Source organism: Myotis davidii, unplaced genomic scaffold, assembly GCF_000327345.1.
Source record: "Myotis davidii unplaced genomic scaffold, ASM32734v1 scaffold545, whole genome shotgun sequence".
In the NCBI taxonomy this organism is placed as follows: Eukaryota; Metazoa; Chordata; class Mammalia; order Chiroptera; family Vespertilionidae; genus Myotis; species Myotis davidii.
In genome coordinates, this window is record NW_006296634.1 from 2,542,114 (window position 1) to 2,561,265 (window position 19,152).

Consider the following 19,152-nt stretch of genomic DNA (forward strand, 5'->3'; position numbering starts at 1 on the left):
GGTTGTGAGCGCGCGTGCGCACCGAGGACCTTCTAGAAGGGCTTCGCCCGAGGCGGGGTTGGAGGTCGCGGCGTTCGCCTCCAGCGGAGGGCGACTTCTAGGGCAAACCTGGCGTTGGGCCTGCGGCTAATCATAAAAATAGTAACTCACTATAACCGGCTACTCTTTGTTGAGTACTTTTAATATTTATTGGCTTGTTTGGTCTTCACACACCCCTTCTTGAAAGGTAGGTGTTTTGTCCTCATGTTAGGTCTGAAGAAACCGAGGGTACGAGAGGCTAATTTACCCAAGTGCAGGCTGGCCGGCCGGACACCGGGGCCCGAGGCGAAACCGAGACCCCCCCGCTGCCGCGGCTCTCGGAGAAACTGGCTATTAGCAGAGAGATGTTGCCAGAAGTAGCTTCCAGCTTCCTTTCCCACTCGGTATGGCTAAAGGGAACGTTAACATAGGTAAAAACGAACAAATAAATAATAACCCAGCGTTGCAGCGATTATGGAAAAGTCCGACCGAAACAGTACTCCGTGGGGGCCCAGGCTCACATCTGGCCCCGGCGCTTTGCTAAGATGAGGGAGGTTTGTAAACCAGCTGTAGAAAAGGCCGAGCAAACCCGCTGTGAACGGGCACCCGAGCCGGCCAGGCGGAGGCAGAAGGGACGCCCACGCCGGTGAGAAGAAAATGTAGCGGTAATCAGTTGAAGGGCCCTGGGGCCGCCAGCAGGAAAAACCATCAAGCTGTTTTGAAAGTAAAGAAATAAAGCCATTTTTGTTATTTTCCTGAAAGAGATGTAGACTGATGTTGATAAATGCTGTTTTATGTGCAGATAAAAAGCAAAAAACGAGGCCACACAGCAGGGAGGGTCAGAGGCTACCGATGATAAAAGGGACCGGGAGGCCTAGCAGCCGCTGGACAGGGGCCAGAGAAGAAAAGGCTGCTGTCCCAGCTTCAGTTTAATAAAAGGGTCTGCCCTTTCCTGCGCGTAGACTCTCCGATGCTTACAAAAGTATGCTTTTTAATGTAACAGGCTATCTGAACTTGAAATGTAGGAGGAAAAAAAAACCCAAATACAGCTATTCAGGTTTACATTAAATATAAGAATTAAGCAGTTGACTACAAATTGTTCTTTTTCTTCTTTTTTTTAAATCCAAACTTTGCTTTTTTCTTTTTAATATAGTTTTTGATTTTTTTTACAGAGAGGAAGGGAGAGGGTTAGAGAGTTAGAAACATGGATCAACTGCTTCCTGCACACTCCCTACTGGGGATGTGCCCCTAACCAAGGTACATGCCCTTGACCGAAATCAAACCTGGGACCCTTCTGTCCGCAGGCCGAAGCTCTATCCACTGAACCAAACCAGTTAGGGCTACAAATTGTTCTGATTCCATTGAGTTCAATAGTCTCAAAGATCTTGAAGAATTAGCTACTTATCTGGATAAAACAATGAGAATTTCAGGAGAGATTTCCTCATGCTTTTGAAGTGCAAACCTTGGAAAATCTGGCCCAGTTTCAGGAGTAATCGAGCCATGAGTTTTTACCAAGAAGACACACAGTTCTAGAATATAATGTTCTTTTGGAACTTGTTATCCTTAAGGTTTGCTAGGTGTTGGATAAATAAAAAACAGAAGTTTTATGTTAAAGATCTAGACTTTTGTGAAGAGAAGACAGTCTGTTTTAAGTAATTGAAATTTTATTCTTTTTGAGATAAAACTTTGGAACACTCAGATAATTGATTACCATGTTAGTATTCGTATAAGAGAAAATGGGTAAAACAGTATTTAGAAAGCAGTACCAGTAGATCTTATTATAAGCATTAGTTGTGTCTAAAAAGTTGATATTAATTCATAACCTGTAATTGTTAAATGTATGACTTCAATGTTTAAAATCCCACATTTTAATTTAAGATAGTCTTCTACAATTACAAACCATGTACCCGGATTTTCTGTTGGCTTCACTAGCCAGAGAAGTAGATAGAATGTGCAAGAGTCAAAGGATAAATAATATTATAAATGTACATTAGTTTTATTACCTAATGAAAGTCATAATCTGTTAATACAGCTATGGATTTATTTCAGAACTTCAATTGAATATATTACTAATAGTGTAGTTGTGTTTTCCAATGTTGGTGAAGTTATTAAAGTTCTTCACTTTCATAGAGTCCAGATTGAGCTGCCAGACGCTGAAACTCTCCTTCAGGGTTAAAAGCTTGTTTCACATCCACACCTTTTCCGTTAAGTGCCAAATATTTGCTGAAAGTTGGCCGAACACGTAACTGTTTAGGAGCTGGAAGAGTTTGGTTTGGACGGACTGAAATAGAGCAAATAAAAATTAATTTAGAAAACCTAAACAAAGGGGTTGCACTAGGCATTCATATCAGACTAGGAAAAGAAAAAGAAACCAAAACTGATTATATATAGGAAAAATCCCTCAGATTTTGTGCTATGCTGGGATTTGTGACTTCCTGGTAAAGTCATTTATAACACTTGACTTAATGCTTTATATCAGTGTGACATACCTGTAACATCTAATCTTGTGTTACATGTGATCACTCCAGCTTCATTAACTGCAGACACAGTATACCACCCAGCATCTTTCTTGTTTACATCTTTTATCAATAAAGTAACTCTTCCAGAATTATCATGATATAAGCTGAAAAGAAACAATTCAAAAATGAAAGTATAGGAGTTGATTTTCCTGTGAAAGTTTATTTAGGATGTTCGTGATCTACAAAGTCAGACTAATATGAAAAAGAAGCATTTGGGAATTCTGAGGCTCTATTTAGTCATTGCCAAATAGCTATTAGTTTTCTCGAATTAAATATCCCGCAGCAAATCTTGTTTATATCATCTATTTCTTTGAGCCATCTTTGTTTATTGTTAGCAACAAGCTAAATGCTAGCCTACTTTATGCTTTAAATTTCTGATTAGTGGATTCCGGCTTAATGAAGTTTATATTTCTGTATATGTTTTAAAAATGAGACAAATTGAGATCACAAATGCATGCCATTTATAATGCATTTCCAAGTGTAACTGGATTGACCCAAGTAAATTACAGTTAAATCTTGAAATATTTATCCTACCTTATCCGATCAGTGTTGAATTGTACCATTTCATTATTTCTTTTCCAGAAAAGTTTTGGTGGAGGTACAGCTGAGATTTGGCATTCTAGCTTCACTGAGTCTCCCTCAAAAACTTTTTTGCTCTGTGGTTTATAGATAAACATTGGTGCTCTTCTATGTTCTTTTGCTACATAGTAATAAAAAAATCAAGTATTTCAAATATTATAAAAAAGATATTAAATCAAACCAAAGTATTATGAAATTTGTATGTTGATATAAAAGTTTTTAAAAGTAAAAAAGATCGGAAGCTTCATGTTTTAGCTTTAGCTAAAATAATATACAATACCATTGTATTATTATACAATTCAGAGTTCTAAAACAGTAAGGCAATGATGCATTGAATTTATAATCATGTTTCATTCAAAGAATTTAAGTCTTAATGTCATTTATCATGTCATCTATAGAGAGGCAGCATGAGTGGTGCAAAAGAGTACCATCAACTTGGGTTCAAATTCTCTATTTGCTCCATTAGCCATGCCAACTTCTGGAAATTTTGTTTAGTTTCTCTGAGGCTCAGTGTTATCTATTGTAAAATAATACAATACACAAGCAATAGTGACTGCTGTGCTTACCATACAAAATTATTGTGAGGATCAATTGAGATAATAAATGAAGAAGCACTTTGTAAACAATAAAATAATATACAAATGTCAATAATTATTATGTCTTTTCTTCAAATACCTGAAGGATAAGAGGAAATGATACTATAATACCATAACCCTAGCTTTTCTGAGGGAGAAATGAGGAGATTGGACAGATGCCTGCCAAGGTCTCTTTCAGCTCTAACATTATGGCATCTCTGAAACTATTGGCGCAAGGAGGATTTGCCCAAAGCTTAATCACTTGACTTTTTGCTTTTTGATTTCTAGATCATCCATTTTTCTCTTAGACTGAGGTCCCTTATTATGTCATAGAATAATTTTAAAGATTTTTCATTGATCTGGGTAGAATACAAACTGAAGAAAGTTTTTCAAGTTGTCAAGCTTTTATATGACAAAAAATGAATAATAGCAAACTCTTTTATGTGATATACCATGGCTTAAACCGGGGGTGGGCAAACTTTTTGACTCGAGGGCCACAATGGGTTCTTAAATTGGACCGGAGGGCCAGAACAAAAGCATGGATGGAGTGTTTGTGTGAACTAATATAAATTTACAAATGTGATATATTTAAAGCATTTAAATTGTAATAATTTAAAATAGAACATCAATTTTATGAGAACAGCCTTAAAAAGAACATTTAAGATATGAATTTTGCCATGTTTTCTAAAGCTAGTAGGCATGTTTTTATCATAATTACAGATGAGTGTCCTAGTAAAGGGAACACAGTCTAAGGTAAAAGTTGACATTCTTCAGTTTTAAACTATGCATGATTACGACAATTCTGTGAAAATGTGTCAGATTGATTATTTTAGATTGTAGACCAGACAAATGTTTAGACTAAAAATTTTCACTTTAAGACCTATTTGTTACATCTATAGAAATGTTTCTACTATCTTACTGGTCTGACTGAAATTGTACCACTTCTTTATTTCCTTTCCAGAAAAGCTTTGGTGGTAGATCTATCATTCTAATTTCACTGAGTTTTCCTCAAGAATATTATCCCCCTCATCCTCCCACCTAATTTTTGGCTTTTGGGTAAAAACTGGGGTTCTACTGGGTTGTATGGTGTGGACATTAACCTTAACTATGAAGTCCTCTAGGATTTTCTTTTTTAATACTTTCTTTTTTAATACTGCAGGATTAAAGATACTTTGTGATCTCTTGGAGGGCTTACCCAGGACGTCCAGCTGCACAGTAAAGGTGGCTTCTCCTGCTCTGTTCTTGGCCACACATACATAAGCCCCTGCATCTGAAACTCTGACCATTTCAAAGATGAGTGAATGAAAACCCTTCTCAGACACTATCATTTTGTGAAAATCATCTGATTGAACTGGCCTTCCATTTAGATACCATGCCACATCAGGAGCTGGCAGTCCGCTCACCTAGAAATGAAAACATAAGGAGATAACAGAGTTTTAAACGATAGCATCACTGGAACCCATTTGTCTATGAATTTTAACAATTTCGGTACCCGAGTGGGTTTGTGATCGAAAATGCGAAGCAAGAGCTTAAAAAGGTATTTGCTTTCAATAATTTTTAACGAAACAGTATAAATTAAAACTCTTCAAATTAATATAGTATTTTATGACTATCTTAGACCACATCTAGCTCTTTCATGTGCAACCTCAGGCTCTTTAAGATCTTTTAATTAAGGAATATAGAAGTCATATGGCTTTTCTGGCTAATGGTGACTGCAAAAGCAGTCCCAGAAGCACATATATGTGAGGCTTGCTGATCTAATGAATAACCTTTCCAAAACAGTGTTCTCGAGCTGTAGTTCTGGTGTATGAGTGGCAGTTTGTTAAGTGTTCTTATATAAGCCTTAACAATTAAGTCCACATACTGACTTTCATTCTTATAAAATGTTTTTCAATCCAGAAAAACATAAGAAAAAATTCTCCAAAATGAGGATAATGAAATCGTAGGAAAAGCTGGTCTAGCTTGAAGAACTCTTCTAGGCAGAAAGAAAGCAGAGTTGCTTGAATTTCTTAATGGAGAAGAACTAAAGAGGCACTCTACTTTTGAAATCCTATTATTATAGCTTCACTTAGAGCATTCATTAGGTGGTTGGCACTATTGTGAATACCTTCTACCTATTTACTCAGTTAATCCTCAAACAACTTTATGAAGTAGGCACATTTGTTATTCTCTGTGTTATTCTCATTAGCACAGTGAGGTTAAATTACTTGTCTAAGGTTATATAGCTGAAAAGTGGCAGAGCCAGGATTCAAACCCAGGTAAGCTTGGCTCTAGCATTTGTGTTCTTATCCACTATACATACTACTTCTCAAGTTGTATAGCAAGCTATGAAGAGGAAGAGAACATTTTTTAAAACTTAGTATCCCATTGTTAATTTTCTTCCAATATTTTGAAACTTACTTTGAAGTCCATTCTGCAGAATCTTCCTTCTTCAATTGACATATTCTCTGGCACTTGAATGAAACGAGGCGGGTAAAATTTCTCCTGGATCGCATCCTCATCATTCACACCTCCCCTTGAAGATGATCTACTTCTACAAAAGTATTTTAATAACTACTATGTAAAAAGTTTTAATTGTTCTTACTTTCACACAAACATAGTTTAGCGATTAAATTTGAAACCCCAGAGTCTATACTGTAGATAGTGTAGTAACAATGGAGAAAGGCCTTAGGGCTGTATTTAGCTGTGGAATATTTGATAACTATTAGAAATGGTAGCAGTTAAAAACATTTGGTACAAATTGCACTCTTTCTTTTTTACAATGCCATGAATTGGTGAAGAAACTGATCTACTAAAAAGCAGAGTACCCCATGGATTGAACCTGCAACCCAGGTATATGCCCTTGACTGAGAATTGAATCCATGACCCTTTGGTATATGGACCGATGCTCTAATCATTGAGCACCACCGGCCAGGGCCAGATAAAATTTTGGTCACCATCTCTGACATTAGAAAATTCACATTGTTTTTTATAAAAGGTATATGAGAAGCTTGAGAGCTTTAAAAGGATTATGGGGCTCAATTATTTTCCTGATCAAATGACTCAGAGTAAATCCTTCTAATACTTACTGACCTTTAAGCTAGTCTGTTTGTTACCGCAATTACCTGTCTAAGAGCTAGATGTGTATCCAAAATTGAATAAAAGGTTGGCAAGGCCTACGCACTAGTGGAAGTCCTTTCCCTCGCACTGGGCTTCCCTCCTGGCCCCCAGTATTTCCAAATTATTATTTCTTGTCTCATCTCTGTCATTTGCACGGGGCCATTCTCCAGATCCCGAACCCTGAACCACGCAGGACGTGGACACATTTCTCTGTTAACTGTATTTTTACAGTTATGGTCAGTTCTATATATTTAGCTTTTAAACATTTAAAACATACTGCACTGACCTTATAATATTCTAGCAAGAAATCCTCAGAATTAATAAGACTGTTCCACAGGCATGATTTATGAGACCGAGTTGATAGTGGTTCATTTTTCAGACTATTTTAAAAATATATATATTTTTATGGATTTCAGAGAGGAAGGGAAACGGAGAGAGAAATAGAAACATCAATGATGGGAGAGATTCATTGATTGGCTGCCTCTTGCACAACCCCGCTGGGGACTGAGCCTGCAACCTGGGCAATGTCCTGATTGGGAATTGATCCGTGACCTCCTGGTTCATACGTCAACACTCAACCACTAAGCCACACTGGCTGGGCCAGTTGACTATTTTTTTTTTTTTTGACAAAGGATGATGTGTCCCTCTGGTATATTTGAAATGGGAGCACTTAGTACAGATTGTCCTTTAGTAAAACAGGAATAGACATGAAGTCATTTTTGTTGGCAGTAGATACAGGGTATTATACCTGCTGCTTAAAAGTGGCACCAGCAGCAGTAAACACATATTAGACTGGAAAATACTTCTCTTTTTAGCTCATGACACAAAATCCTGATGGACTTCATGGAAGACATGTGTAGAGCTATGAAAAGTCTTTGAAAAACAACATTAGTTACTTCCTGCTTAATAAAGATATATTTAATTTAAGCAAACATTTTTTAGAATTTATTATCTGAGCACCAGAAAATTATTTCAATTTGAAAGTAAAATCAGGAATTGATGGAAATTATAGTAGAGTTAATAAATTGATTAAATATTTAATGTCTGTTTATATATTTCACTGTTCTTGGCATAGTGGGAGATACAAAGAAGTGAAAAATACAGTTCCTACTCAAATATCTGAAAAACATCTGTACAGCAACACAGCAGATCATTACAAATAATTTATTTCTGGATGAATATGTTTAATGTATTTTGTCATTTTAAAACAAAATTCTTAAAACAATTTTTGGCTGGCAGTAAGATTTTCTAAGCAAAATGTCAAAACAATTTAGTGATCAAGCAAATCAACTATTTTTTTTAAATTAAAAATAATCCAGTTAAACTCAAAATTTCCAAAAATTTTGGTCATCATCTCTGACATTAGAAGATTCACATTGTTTTTTAAAAAGATATGTGGGAAGCTTGAGGGATTTATAAGTAGTACATTTTTAAGCTGAAAACATTTTAGTAAGTTTTTTACTTTGTCATTTTAAGGTGGTTTGAATATGTATATATTTGTATTCGTAGATGCTAAACTTCAGTTATACATAGTTTGATGACATTTTGTTTGAACTGTACAAAAAATGTAGGATTTATATTTTCAGATTTCATAATGATATATTTTGCTGCTGTCTCTTTTCCTGGTATCACCACCTTCATTTTAAAGTGTTTTTAAAACAAATGTATTTTTACTATTTTCAGGGAGAGGAAGGGAGAAGGAGAGAGAGAGAGAAATATCAATGATGAGAGAGAATCATTGATCAGCTGCTTCCTGTACTCCTCCTAATGGGGACTGAGCCCGCAACCTGGGCATGTGCCCTGACTGGGAATTGAACCGTGACCTTCTGGTTCACAGGTTGACACTCAACCACTGAGCTATGCTGGCTGGGCATGTGACATTTCTTATGGAATATTAGAACCACCAGAAAAGGGGGTAAAATTAAAACTTCACATATATATTTTAGCTTATCACGGCTTCTCCCAGGGAAGCGATTGACTTTTACTTTGAATGCTATTTATAAACATTTAGAAAGCAGATATTTAAAAATCATACACACAAAAAGGATTCCAGTTAGATAAAGATTATTTTAATTTACCTGTGGTGAATCTTGTGCCTCACTGTCATTTTGAGCTTGTAACACGGCAGCTGCATTCTGTGGTCCTAGCAATCTTCGAGCCATCTTCTCCTCATATGTTAGCCGCTTTAAAGAAATGTCATTAAAGAGAATGGTAATGAGATTTAATATAAGTTGTTTGTACAGGTTTAATTTAAAACCACTATGAATTTTACCAAAAAAGTTCTGTCTTTAGAATTATAGGTAGATGCTATGTTTTAAAAATTATTTTCTTTCATTCAAAGCCTTTCCTTCTACTCTAGTGCCACTTCTTTCATCTGTGATATTTGCTTGTTTTCTTTTTGCTCATTGGAAGAGCAGGCTTAATCACCCTTGAATATGGCTCTCCTAAGTCAAGGGAAATTCTTTCCCTTCCTTCTTGTGTTATGTTCCAATCACCTCTGTCTTTGACTATAGTACTACATGTCCTCACTTTCAGAAAGAACTTGTATTACTTGAACACTGAATATTTGACTTACTAACTTCTGGCTGAAAGGAGTGCAACTGATATGTTAAATGTATTTGGGTTAAAGGCATATAGTACTGTTTCAAAGATAGGTGACTAAATACAATGTACACAGTAAGAGTTACATAATAAAAGTTATAGCTATTTGTCCATCAATAATATATACCAAATATATGAAGAAGTTAGGTTGACAGTATTTCCTATTATTTGATTATTAGACATATGAGAGGTAATGCTTAAAACAGAAAATATTAAATCATTCAGATTGATTTTTAATTTGCTTCATTTTTTACTACTCCACACCAAAGAGGGGATTTCATGCAGGGAAACATTAAATAGGGCCCAAATATTCCTTTAAAAAAAGATTATCCTATTCCTTGCTGATTATACAGTCATAGATCTGTGAGACAGAAAGACCTTTCTTATTGAGATTAGATTTTATAGTTTAATTGGCTTTTTGTATAAAATTGACTTCTTTTCCTAACCGGTTTGGCTCAGTGGATAGAGCGTCGGCTTGCGGACTGAAGGGTCCCAGGTTCGATTCCGGTCAAGGGCATGTACCTGGGTTGCGGGCACATCCCCAGTGGGGAGTGGGCAGGAGGCAGCTGATCGATGTTTCTCTCTCATCGATGTTTCTAACTCCATGTCCCTCTCCCTTCCTCTCTGTAAAAAATCAATAAAATATATTTTAAAAAAATAGACTTCTTGCTCACTTGATTTCCATTATGAAGAAGGCTGTCCTTGCATTTTAGCTTTCTTTCCAAATCTTGAATCAGAGCTTCTTTTGATCCTTGTATTTCATGGTCAGGAGTCCTTGGTGTGGGCTTAGCGTTTGTACTTTGCATTGGCTTAGCATTCACAGATTGGCCAACTGAGGGTTGTTGATAGCTTTAAAAATAAAAAAGATTTTTTAAAAAAGATATTTAAGATATGTATCTTTTTTAAAAATTGAATTTATTGGGATTACATTGGTTAATAAAACTACATAGGTTTAAGGTTTATAATTCTATAATACATCATCTGTATATTGTACTGTGTGTTCACCACCCCAATTTATGTCTCTTTCCATCACCATTTATTCCCCCTTTACTCTCTTCTGCTTCCCACCACCCCCATTTCCCGCTGGTAATGACTGTACTGTTGTCTATGAGGTTTGTGTTGTTTACTCCAAAATATATTACCAAAAAAAAAAAAAGATTTGTATCTAAAAGAGACTTGGCCTTATTTTGTCAGTCACCTTTAGATAGATTGAATCTAACACTTAATACTACTAGTGTTAGTACAAACACTAATTTCCCTAGTAACAAGAAGGATTTTATAAGAGTTGTTACCAGCTTTTTTGTTTCTTTTCATTTTGGCAAGTGAAAAGTAGCAGGAGGAATAATTTAGATTAGGTGCAAGGAGCATGACTTTTCTTGAAGGTCTTCCCTAAGAGGTGAGAGTAAGTCTAGTTACTTGTAGCTTGAGAGCACTTCTAATCTTAAAACTGAATTTCCTAAGTTTGATTTATAGGTGGAAATTAAGCAGTGATGTGCTTGACTCATGAGCTCAAGAGGGCTGATTTTTAGCACCTCTTCCCAGCTCCCTGTGATCTCATGATGTGGTGGGAATATCTACACCAGGTAAATTGGTAAGTACCACAGATCATGGCTCCTTCCTACAGCTGATTGTTACACATTTACCAGTATAACAACTGATATTTAGTGACTATTCTGTTGCTAAATGGAGTGTACAGTTTACATAGCCATTGGCTTTTCTTTTAATTTCCAATTCCCATTACTTTCTTTTTTTTTTTAAAGATTTTTTAAAATCAATTTTTAGAGAGGAAGGGAGAGGGAGAAACATGCATGTGAGAGTGCAACTTCGATTGGTTTCCTCCTGCATGCTCTCTACTGGGAATCAAACCAGTAGAGAATCAAACCAGGCATGTATGTGCCCTGACCTGGAATTGAACTGGTGACCTTTCAGTGCATGGGATGATGCCCAAACAACTGAGCCACACTGGCCAGGGCTCCTATTAATTTCTTATTCTAGAAAATGCAAATATGGCACTATATAACAAATAGCTTCTAAGTAATGACAGTTTCTTTAATGTTGCTGAAATGATATTTGGAAAAAGAAAGGAATGACTAGAGGAGGAAGGAGCAGTGTAAAATAAAAGGGGAGATTTGGAGAGAAAAAAAGCAAATTTGAATAGCAGTTGAAGAGTTTGGTTTAAATCCTTATTTCAAGTTCTGATCCTAAATTTCCTTCTAAGATGTTCTTGCTCCTCCCAGAGTTCCCTTGTTGATTCTGATGGAGAGCAGAGGTAGTAGTTTGAGACTCCTATATTATTAGATCTGTAAGGAACAGTTTTCACAGTGCTTTGTTCATATTTCACATAGTTTAGTCACTTAGGGCCATATAAATGCTAGCTTATATCTATTTAAGTGGGGAAAGTGGCCTTTAATGAATATTTTACCATTAGTATAATAAACATTCTCCAGTTACCTAGATGAAACAAACTTGCTCTCTTCTGTGACATGTTCTTATTCAAATATTCTCAATAATCATTAAAAGAATTTGTGCCCTGGCTGGTGTAGTTCAGTGGTTGGAATATTATTAGCCCTCACAGTGAAGTGTGGCGGTTTGGATTTCTGGTCAAGGGCACATACTAGGGTTGTGGGTTCGCTCCCCACCCCTGGTAGGGGTGCCTTCAGGAGGCAATCGGTTGATGTATCTTTCTCACATTGATGTTTCTCTCTCTCTCTCCCCTTCTCTCTTCCCTTTTAACTCTCTCTGAAAAGCAATGGAAAAAATATCCTCACCAGAGGATTAACAAAATGGGAAAAAAAGAATTTGTAAGCTAGTGGAAATGTATCTTCTCTGAATGGAGCCAGAATTTTAATTTTTGTAGTCTTTGGGGACTTGGTTAGTAATCTCTAGATTGTAAACATAACTGAAAAAAAAGTCGTATTACTCATTATTGTATCATTATATCCATTAACAGAGCTTGGGTATAGGTAATACTATCAGTTGAATGAATGAATGTTTTTCATTGTATTCAAGATGCTCTGTAATGAAAGTTGGTGATACACATTTCCTCTTCTTACATTTCAGATCTTCAAGGTTGTCTATATTAATCCTTAATTAAAGTAAATAGCCAAACCAAATAAGTAGTGTTTTTGTTCATTTGTTTGTTTTGCGATTGAATTCTCAGGTTGAAATAGTAAAATTCCTTTGGTCTTATAGATCTGTTCCTCCAACTGTATGAAGTTAAAATAGCCTATTTTTTTTAATGCTAACCTATCATCTTTATAAAAGTCACACATTTGTTAGAGTGAATTCCTATTAAATAATTCTTTTTCAGACTCTCATAATATCTCTGAGAAATCTTGAGGGATTATCAAAACCAAGCCTGAGAATCAGTCACTTTATTCACTGAATTCACCCATTATTACCAGTTCAGATGGTTTAAGTGTTAGGACTTGATATCTACTTATATTTATAAACTTATACTTGCACACTGCTGTATAGGCCTTTTTTTCTATTGTTATCACCCAGATCCTTAATTTTGTTACGAATCAGAAACTGAATCACTGAGTGGGTAAGGTAAAGTTGCTGAATATCACACAGCAAAGTTTTTGGAAGGAATCATTAGAATTAAAGAGTTCCACTCAGTTTCTAGTTGGTGGTTTGAGCCTACTGATAAAAAGCTAATAAAACTTTCAAACTTCTCTAGGTCAGAATCCAAGAGATTATTTTAGAAGACACGGCAAACTTAAGCCCATGATAACAATGAGGGAGTTGCGCGCAAATGTTCAAAGGGCCAGAGCTTTCCACCCTGTGCAGCTGGGCATAGAATGGGTATCAAGTGGCTGTGGGCAGATTAAAAGGGTTATCTGTGGTTGCTGAAAATGGAACAGCTAAAGCTGGATCTTTGATCTCTGGTTTGGGGACCTCCTATGTTTTATTTCTTATCCTCTCCATTTTTGCCGTTCTTTATCTCTTATTAGTTTTGTACACATGGTTGAGGCTCGGTAATATTTATTTGATGGCTTTCTTTTCTGGACAGGAATTTGGAGCAGGACTGAAATATTTTATTAAGAAAAATATAGTCAGAAAAGGTTATTTTAGATTTTAAAATGTTCATATAAGAAATGTGGAAATCACTGAAAGTTAGATGGAAAAAGATTGTCTGGATAAAATGTTACCAAGAAAAATCTACCATGTGTTATAATTGACATAATGGAAATTTGGGAGGGAAAAGAAAGAAAGGGCTTTTAATTCTTGAATACACCTTTTAAAATTATTAGATTGAGCCCTGGCTGGGTAGCTCAGTTGGTTAGAGCATCATCCTAATAACACCAAGTTGCAGGTTCAATTCCCAATTAGGGCACATACAGGAAGCAACCAATGAATGCATACATGAGTGGAACAATAAATTGGTGTTTCTTCCGCTGCCCCTGCCCCACCACTAAAATAAGTAAATATATTAGATCAGACATATGACAGGCCATTTTTGTAGGTTAACATAGCTATCAGCCATTTCAAGTGGTTCAGCCTAGTAGATAGAATTTTAACAAATTTTTGGTTTTTATTCTTAAAAATATTAAGTTTTCTTTGCAGGTTGAATGCTATAATCAGTTAAATTAGGTTTCCAGAGTAGTCACCAATAGTAGGAATCTCTAGAAAAAAAATTAGCCTGTAGAGAAGACTGAGAGAAATTAACAAGAATGTTTGGAAATTTGTCAGCCTGCAACACACACATTCCATCAGACAATTTTTTCAGATGCCTCTGATTTCTTTGATGTTCTAGCCAGCCAAGGAATAGGAAAACTGATAGCCCTAACTTTACATAAGCACAAAGTATTCAGTTCATGTTTTAAAAAAAGCACAACCACTGTGTCCTTCGTATCAGGTTCTCCTACTACAGTTTTAGGACTGTGAAAATAGTACATGCTTGCATAAGGCTGCAGGTATTCTTCCCTGTGTTGAGATCAGCCTAACCAATTTGAACAAAGTGTGGTTTTAATCATCAAAGGAAACCTTAATGTTGTAAACTTGTATCTATTCAAGCCTTTTTTCTGAACATAATAAGGAAAAGTCATACATTTTAGTGTCTGAATCCCAGATTTTCTTTTTAGCCAAGTGAATATTCAACATCAGAGGGGAAAATGGAAAGGAAGAAAGGTAGAGACTGAGAAGAAATTTAATAGCCTTTGCTTATGTGAGAGGAAATCCTATCTGAGGATGAGCAGGCAGGTGTTCTTCATCTCAGCTGAGCCCAGAACCAGAGCAATTAAATTTACAGCATGAGGAACTTAGCTTAGGACTGGGGCAATAGTCACTGTCCTTGGTATATTAGAAATATTTTTTGAAGGTGGAAAATAATGGCTAATTGTATGGGGTCATAGATGATTTGATTCAGCTCAGCCTGGGCACTGCATAATGGGTCAGGTGACCTCTTATTGCCAGTACCCTGGTTCAAGGTGTTCTAGGAGAATTTTGAGATCAGACATGGAGGTCACATTGCCTTTTTAGATAGTGATGAACTACAGCATTACTTCCCCCTGCCCCCACCATCTTTGGACATTGTATATGCAGTATATATCCATATGCATATATTTTAAAAACTCACTTACTTGGAGTCCACAGTGGAAGGGATTTTACTGCTACTGTAATCAGGCTGTGATGGTAATATGGAGCTGAGGAAGCTGGCGGGGGACTGGTTATAGGTGGCTGTAACCCTTTGGCCCGGGTTGGAGCCACCAGGCTGCTGGGGAGAAGCAGGGAAAGCAGAGGACATGGTGATGTGAGAGCTCACTGTTGAGGAAGCAGAAAATCTTTGCTCTGTGCATTGGCGGGGCTGGATGATAATAGAAGACTGTTTGGTCTGGCTAGAGTAGCTGGAGGTTTCCGGTCCAGGGGGCTGCAGTCTGGAGCCACATGGATTTTGGGATTGGATGAAGTGTTTTGGCCGTTCGTAGTTAAACATGCTTAGCTGGTATACGGGAAATGAAGGCAATTTATTACTATAATGATTTGCTCCTGAAGAGTTGGGGTCCTGAATTTGGCACTGCAAGCCTGGAATTATAGAAGGTCGCAAGGAATCAGAAGCAACCTTGGTCTGCCCCTTCTTGTTGAGATCCTGGGAATATTGTGTTCCTGGCTTTGATGGAGGGGCCTTCTCTTGAAGAATGTCTTTCCTTCAAAAGGAGAAAAATGATTCAGTTACAATATTTGCACAAAGAACAGTACTGTTTATTTAACATCTTTAGGAACTTAAGTGCTTTCAAGGTTATCTCTGAGTAGAACTTTCCAGGTTTCTACACTTCCTTTTTCTCTGTCATTGCACAAATGACTTTTTCCATATCTCATGATTATTTCTTTGTCCAGAGGCTACTGTTTCATTAACCACAGAAATTTAATTATTTAAAAATTATTAGCAGTTAAATATATAACATGTCAGCTTTCATTCACTTTGAATCCTTCCCATTGCTCTTCAAAACCAATGAACAGCTCTTCTGATACACCAGTTAATTCAGGTTCCTGTGATCTGTGATGAATGATGTCTTGGTAAATCAAGGGGAACTATATATGCTTATTTTGTAAAGAATGTTACTCTAATGTCCATATTTACTCCTTTGCCCTTTCACAATTTCACAAAGTAGAGTGAACATCTATAATTGACTGTTAACAACTTTGAGTGGATTTTTTTAATCTTACAATTCACTGCCTCTTTTTCTTCCCTTGATTTCAGATTGACCATAGTACAGTGGTCGGCAAACTGCGGCCCCTTGAGTGTGGCTCTTCCACAAAATACCACGTGCGGGTGTGCACATACAGTGTGATTGAAACTTCGTGGCCACCCTCAAGGGGCCAAAGAGCCACATGTGGCTCGCGAGCCGCAGTTTGCCAACCACTGGCATAGTACAAAGTAGACAATAATTAAGGAGTGACTATGTGTTTGTGTCTCTTTGTATGTATATAATGTATGTCACCAACTGCATTCCAGATACATTTGTGATTTTTTTCTGTTATTTTTAGATTACGCTATCTAATTATTGATCTTGGATGTTCTTTTATTTTTACTTTTTATTTTTACCTGTTTAATATGTATTTTAGATTAATTTAAACATTTTTTTTAAAGAAATGGTAAACAGGATGTACAGAAGGAAGTAAGACAACTGTGAAGCTAGCCTCTACCTTACCAAGAAAAGATGAGTGCCATTTCTCTTACTTAGCTCTACATTGGTTCACCTGACTTTCTATAGTAGATCCCCATTTTTCCTTAGAGGAATTATTTGTCACTAAAATTACCTTAAGGGATTATATTTGCCTCTGATTTCTTCCATTAGTATGGTATATCTGAGCAGGACTATATACAGACATTACACACAAAGACTAGTCCTGTAAATTGTAGCATTGATTCTGTTTTCATTAAAAATATCAGGTAATTTAGTTCAAAACACATTTAGTTTGTTTCACGTAGTTTGAACCAACACTGAGATAGTGCTAAATCAAACTTTTAGCTGATAAAATTAGCCAAATTGTCATTATTGAAACAAAATCTTATTTAATTTCCTATCTAGAAAAAAGTATTTTTAATGAAAAATTTCTAGACAACTTCATCCTAATTGTGCATATAGTTTAAATTAAAACTAGCAGTTTTAGGAATGAACAAAAATGCAACTACACAGCCAAGAGAAAGATTCTATTGAAAAGACTTAAAAAGTCATATATTCCTTAACTTCAAGTTTCTGAACACAAGTATATTAAACTAGACTCCATTTTAGTAGTTAACTATATTAGGCCTTTAAATTGTTGGAGAAAAACATCCAGAGGAGGCTTTAATTAGATTTTCTAAAAAAAGAAAAGAAAAGGCTATTTCAAGGTAAGTAGTTTTGTAGTTACCGGTTTATTTATTACATTGCAGAATTGAATCCAGTTTGTTTTCTAAATTCCTTTTTGGGCAAGCAAGTGATTCAGATTTATTTCAAATAGCAAAAAATAAACTGTTTAATAGCCAGCAGATATTTTCCAAAAAGTCCCCTATTTTTCTTCATATATATTTTTGGAATGTCAACTATCTTGTTCATTTTGGTATCAGTCTACATAGTTAAAAATTACTTACTTTTTGAAGCTCAATTTTTTCTCTCAAAAGTTTTTTTTTGTATACATCTCACTAAATTTTAGAAAGATGTTTCCACAGCTTAATTCTGAAAGGCTTTTCTTCATGTTTGTAGTTACTGTTCAACAATCCAATTCTAGAATCAATTCTATTACATGCAAGTTATCAATTTATTCTAAATTATGTTAAATAAATTTCAAATATTTCATAAATAAAATACTAGTCAGTCTCCTATTTTAAAAAATCTTAACATTATTTTCCTTATCTCTGATATAGCACAAACTTGCAGAAAAAACTGATTGAGGATATTTTGAAGCTGTAGGATATCACCACAATTACAGTCAGTCGAAGTGTCTCAAGGAAAAATCATGACTTAAAAATAATAACACATAACTACTTTTTCTTCTATCCTTTTTCTAATGCCCTCCAGTTTCAGTGGAATGAATAGAGCACTTTCTCTTCACATCTTTGTATAATACCATTAAGATATGTGGCTTTCAAACTGTTTATCTGAAGGTCACTTCTGTACATGCTCTTCTGATTTGGACAAAAAACAAAAACAAAACCCAAAACGGCAGCAGTAATAAAGAAGGGACTTACCCGTAATTCTGGAGGGTGCCAGCTGGGTTTAACCCACTATTGAAGGGAAGGAAGAGGCATCCCCTTCCCTCACAGACTAATCTAGTGGCTCTGTGCTTAGTATTATAGCACCACTGACTTTTATCAGCTGCCAAACAGTGACATCTGATGTGCTTGTCTGTCCATCTACCTATGCTGGCATGTCAAAGTAAGAGTCCACAATCTAAACAATATCTCAGATGTCTTAGTGATATTTAAGGAGTAGGATTACATGAGCTTTTCTCTCAGGCCTCTTTATTTTGGATGTGAATGTGGACTATGATCTTTAGCAAGCTCATGTAGGGAGAAGAGCAATGAATTTGGAAATATAAAAAAGTATAAAGAAAACTCAATTTCTTTTTCGTGGTGAGGGCTTTGTGAATCTTCCCTGTTGAAGAAAGAAGGACTAAATCCCCTCTTCATAGATTTTAAGACTGATGTTCTATCTTGTAAGGCTTCTCTAGAAATAAGGCCAGTGATGGATGGGCTCCAAATTAATTTGTATTTGATAGTTGTTTATCTGAAGACTTTTTTAAAAAATTCCAAATGGGAGTGGGGGTGAAGCTGGGTTCAAGCAGTTTGTTTTAAGAAAGGGGGTGTGGTCTCAGTAAAGGCAGCAGAGCAGGTGATTGTGACATGTCATTGGGAAGGTGGATTGGTGGAAAACCTAATATGTTTTCTTTAGCAAGCTTTCTGAATCTGTATGGTGTTATGCCTCTTTGACCTTGTACTTTTATACTAAAAGTTTGAAACACTTAAACTATGAAAGAAGCAGTCTATACATTAGGGCTCTGTACTATCAACTCTCTTTCCTTCGTCTTCTTTACTGCTAACAGTTTCCTTCCTCTTTACACCAAGGAGACCATCTTGGTATTTATGTTTCCTTTTTGTGCAGGGAAGTAAATAATTACAGAGGAAGAAACCTTCAAATCAACAAAAGAGGTGGTGGAGAGGATTAGGTGGCATGAGGATCAGTCCAATGGAGTGGAATTATCCCCCTTTAAGTGGCTTCAATTTTGATATGGTCTACTGTTTAAAGCATATCTATTTATTCCCTCCCTTATGGATA

The 19,152-nt window shown here is 36.1% G+C and overlaps 1 protein-coding gene across 1 annotated transcript; it reads right to left on the bottom strand.

Moving 5' to 3' along the window:
* Positions 1 to 1,664: 1,664 nt before the first annotated feature.
* Positions 1,665 to 18,144, bottom strand: MYOT (myotilin). The gene is made up of 9 exons (XM_015569592.1): positions 18,066 to 18,144; positions 14,977 to 15,540; positions 10,066 to 10,240; positions 8,866 to 8,973; positions 6,092 to 6,244; positions 4,887 to 5,094; positions 3,072 to 3,237; positions 2,508 to 2,641; positions 1,665 to 2,299 (listed from the first exon to the last, which is right to left on the bottom strand). The coding sequence occupies exons 2-9, from the start codon at positions 15,327 to 15,329 to the stop codon at positions 2,127 to 2,129; spliced, it is 1,470 nt and encodes a 489-aa protein (XP_015425078.1). The 5' UTR covers positions 15,330 to 15,540; positions 18,066 to 18,144; the 3' UTR covers positions 1,665 to 2,126.
* Between the last annotated feature and the right edge of the window lie 1,008 nt (positions 18,145 to 19,152).

Bases quoted from the DNA above. Each gene is read 5' to 3' on its own strand.
- MYOT (XM_015569592.1), bottom strand. From the start codon at position 15,329: ATGTTTAACTACGAACGGCCAAAACACTTCATCCAATCCCAAAATCCA. The intron at 8,974-10,065 runs GTGAGCAAGAAG...ATTTCTTTAAAG, and splicing joins TTCTTCATAATGGAAATCAA to CGGCTAACATATGAGGAGAA. The intron at 2,300-2,507 runs GTATGTCACACT...GCTCTATTTCAG, and splicing joins CACAAGATTAGATGTTACAG to TCCGTCCAAACCAAACTCTT.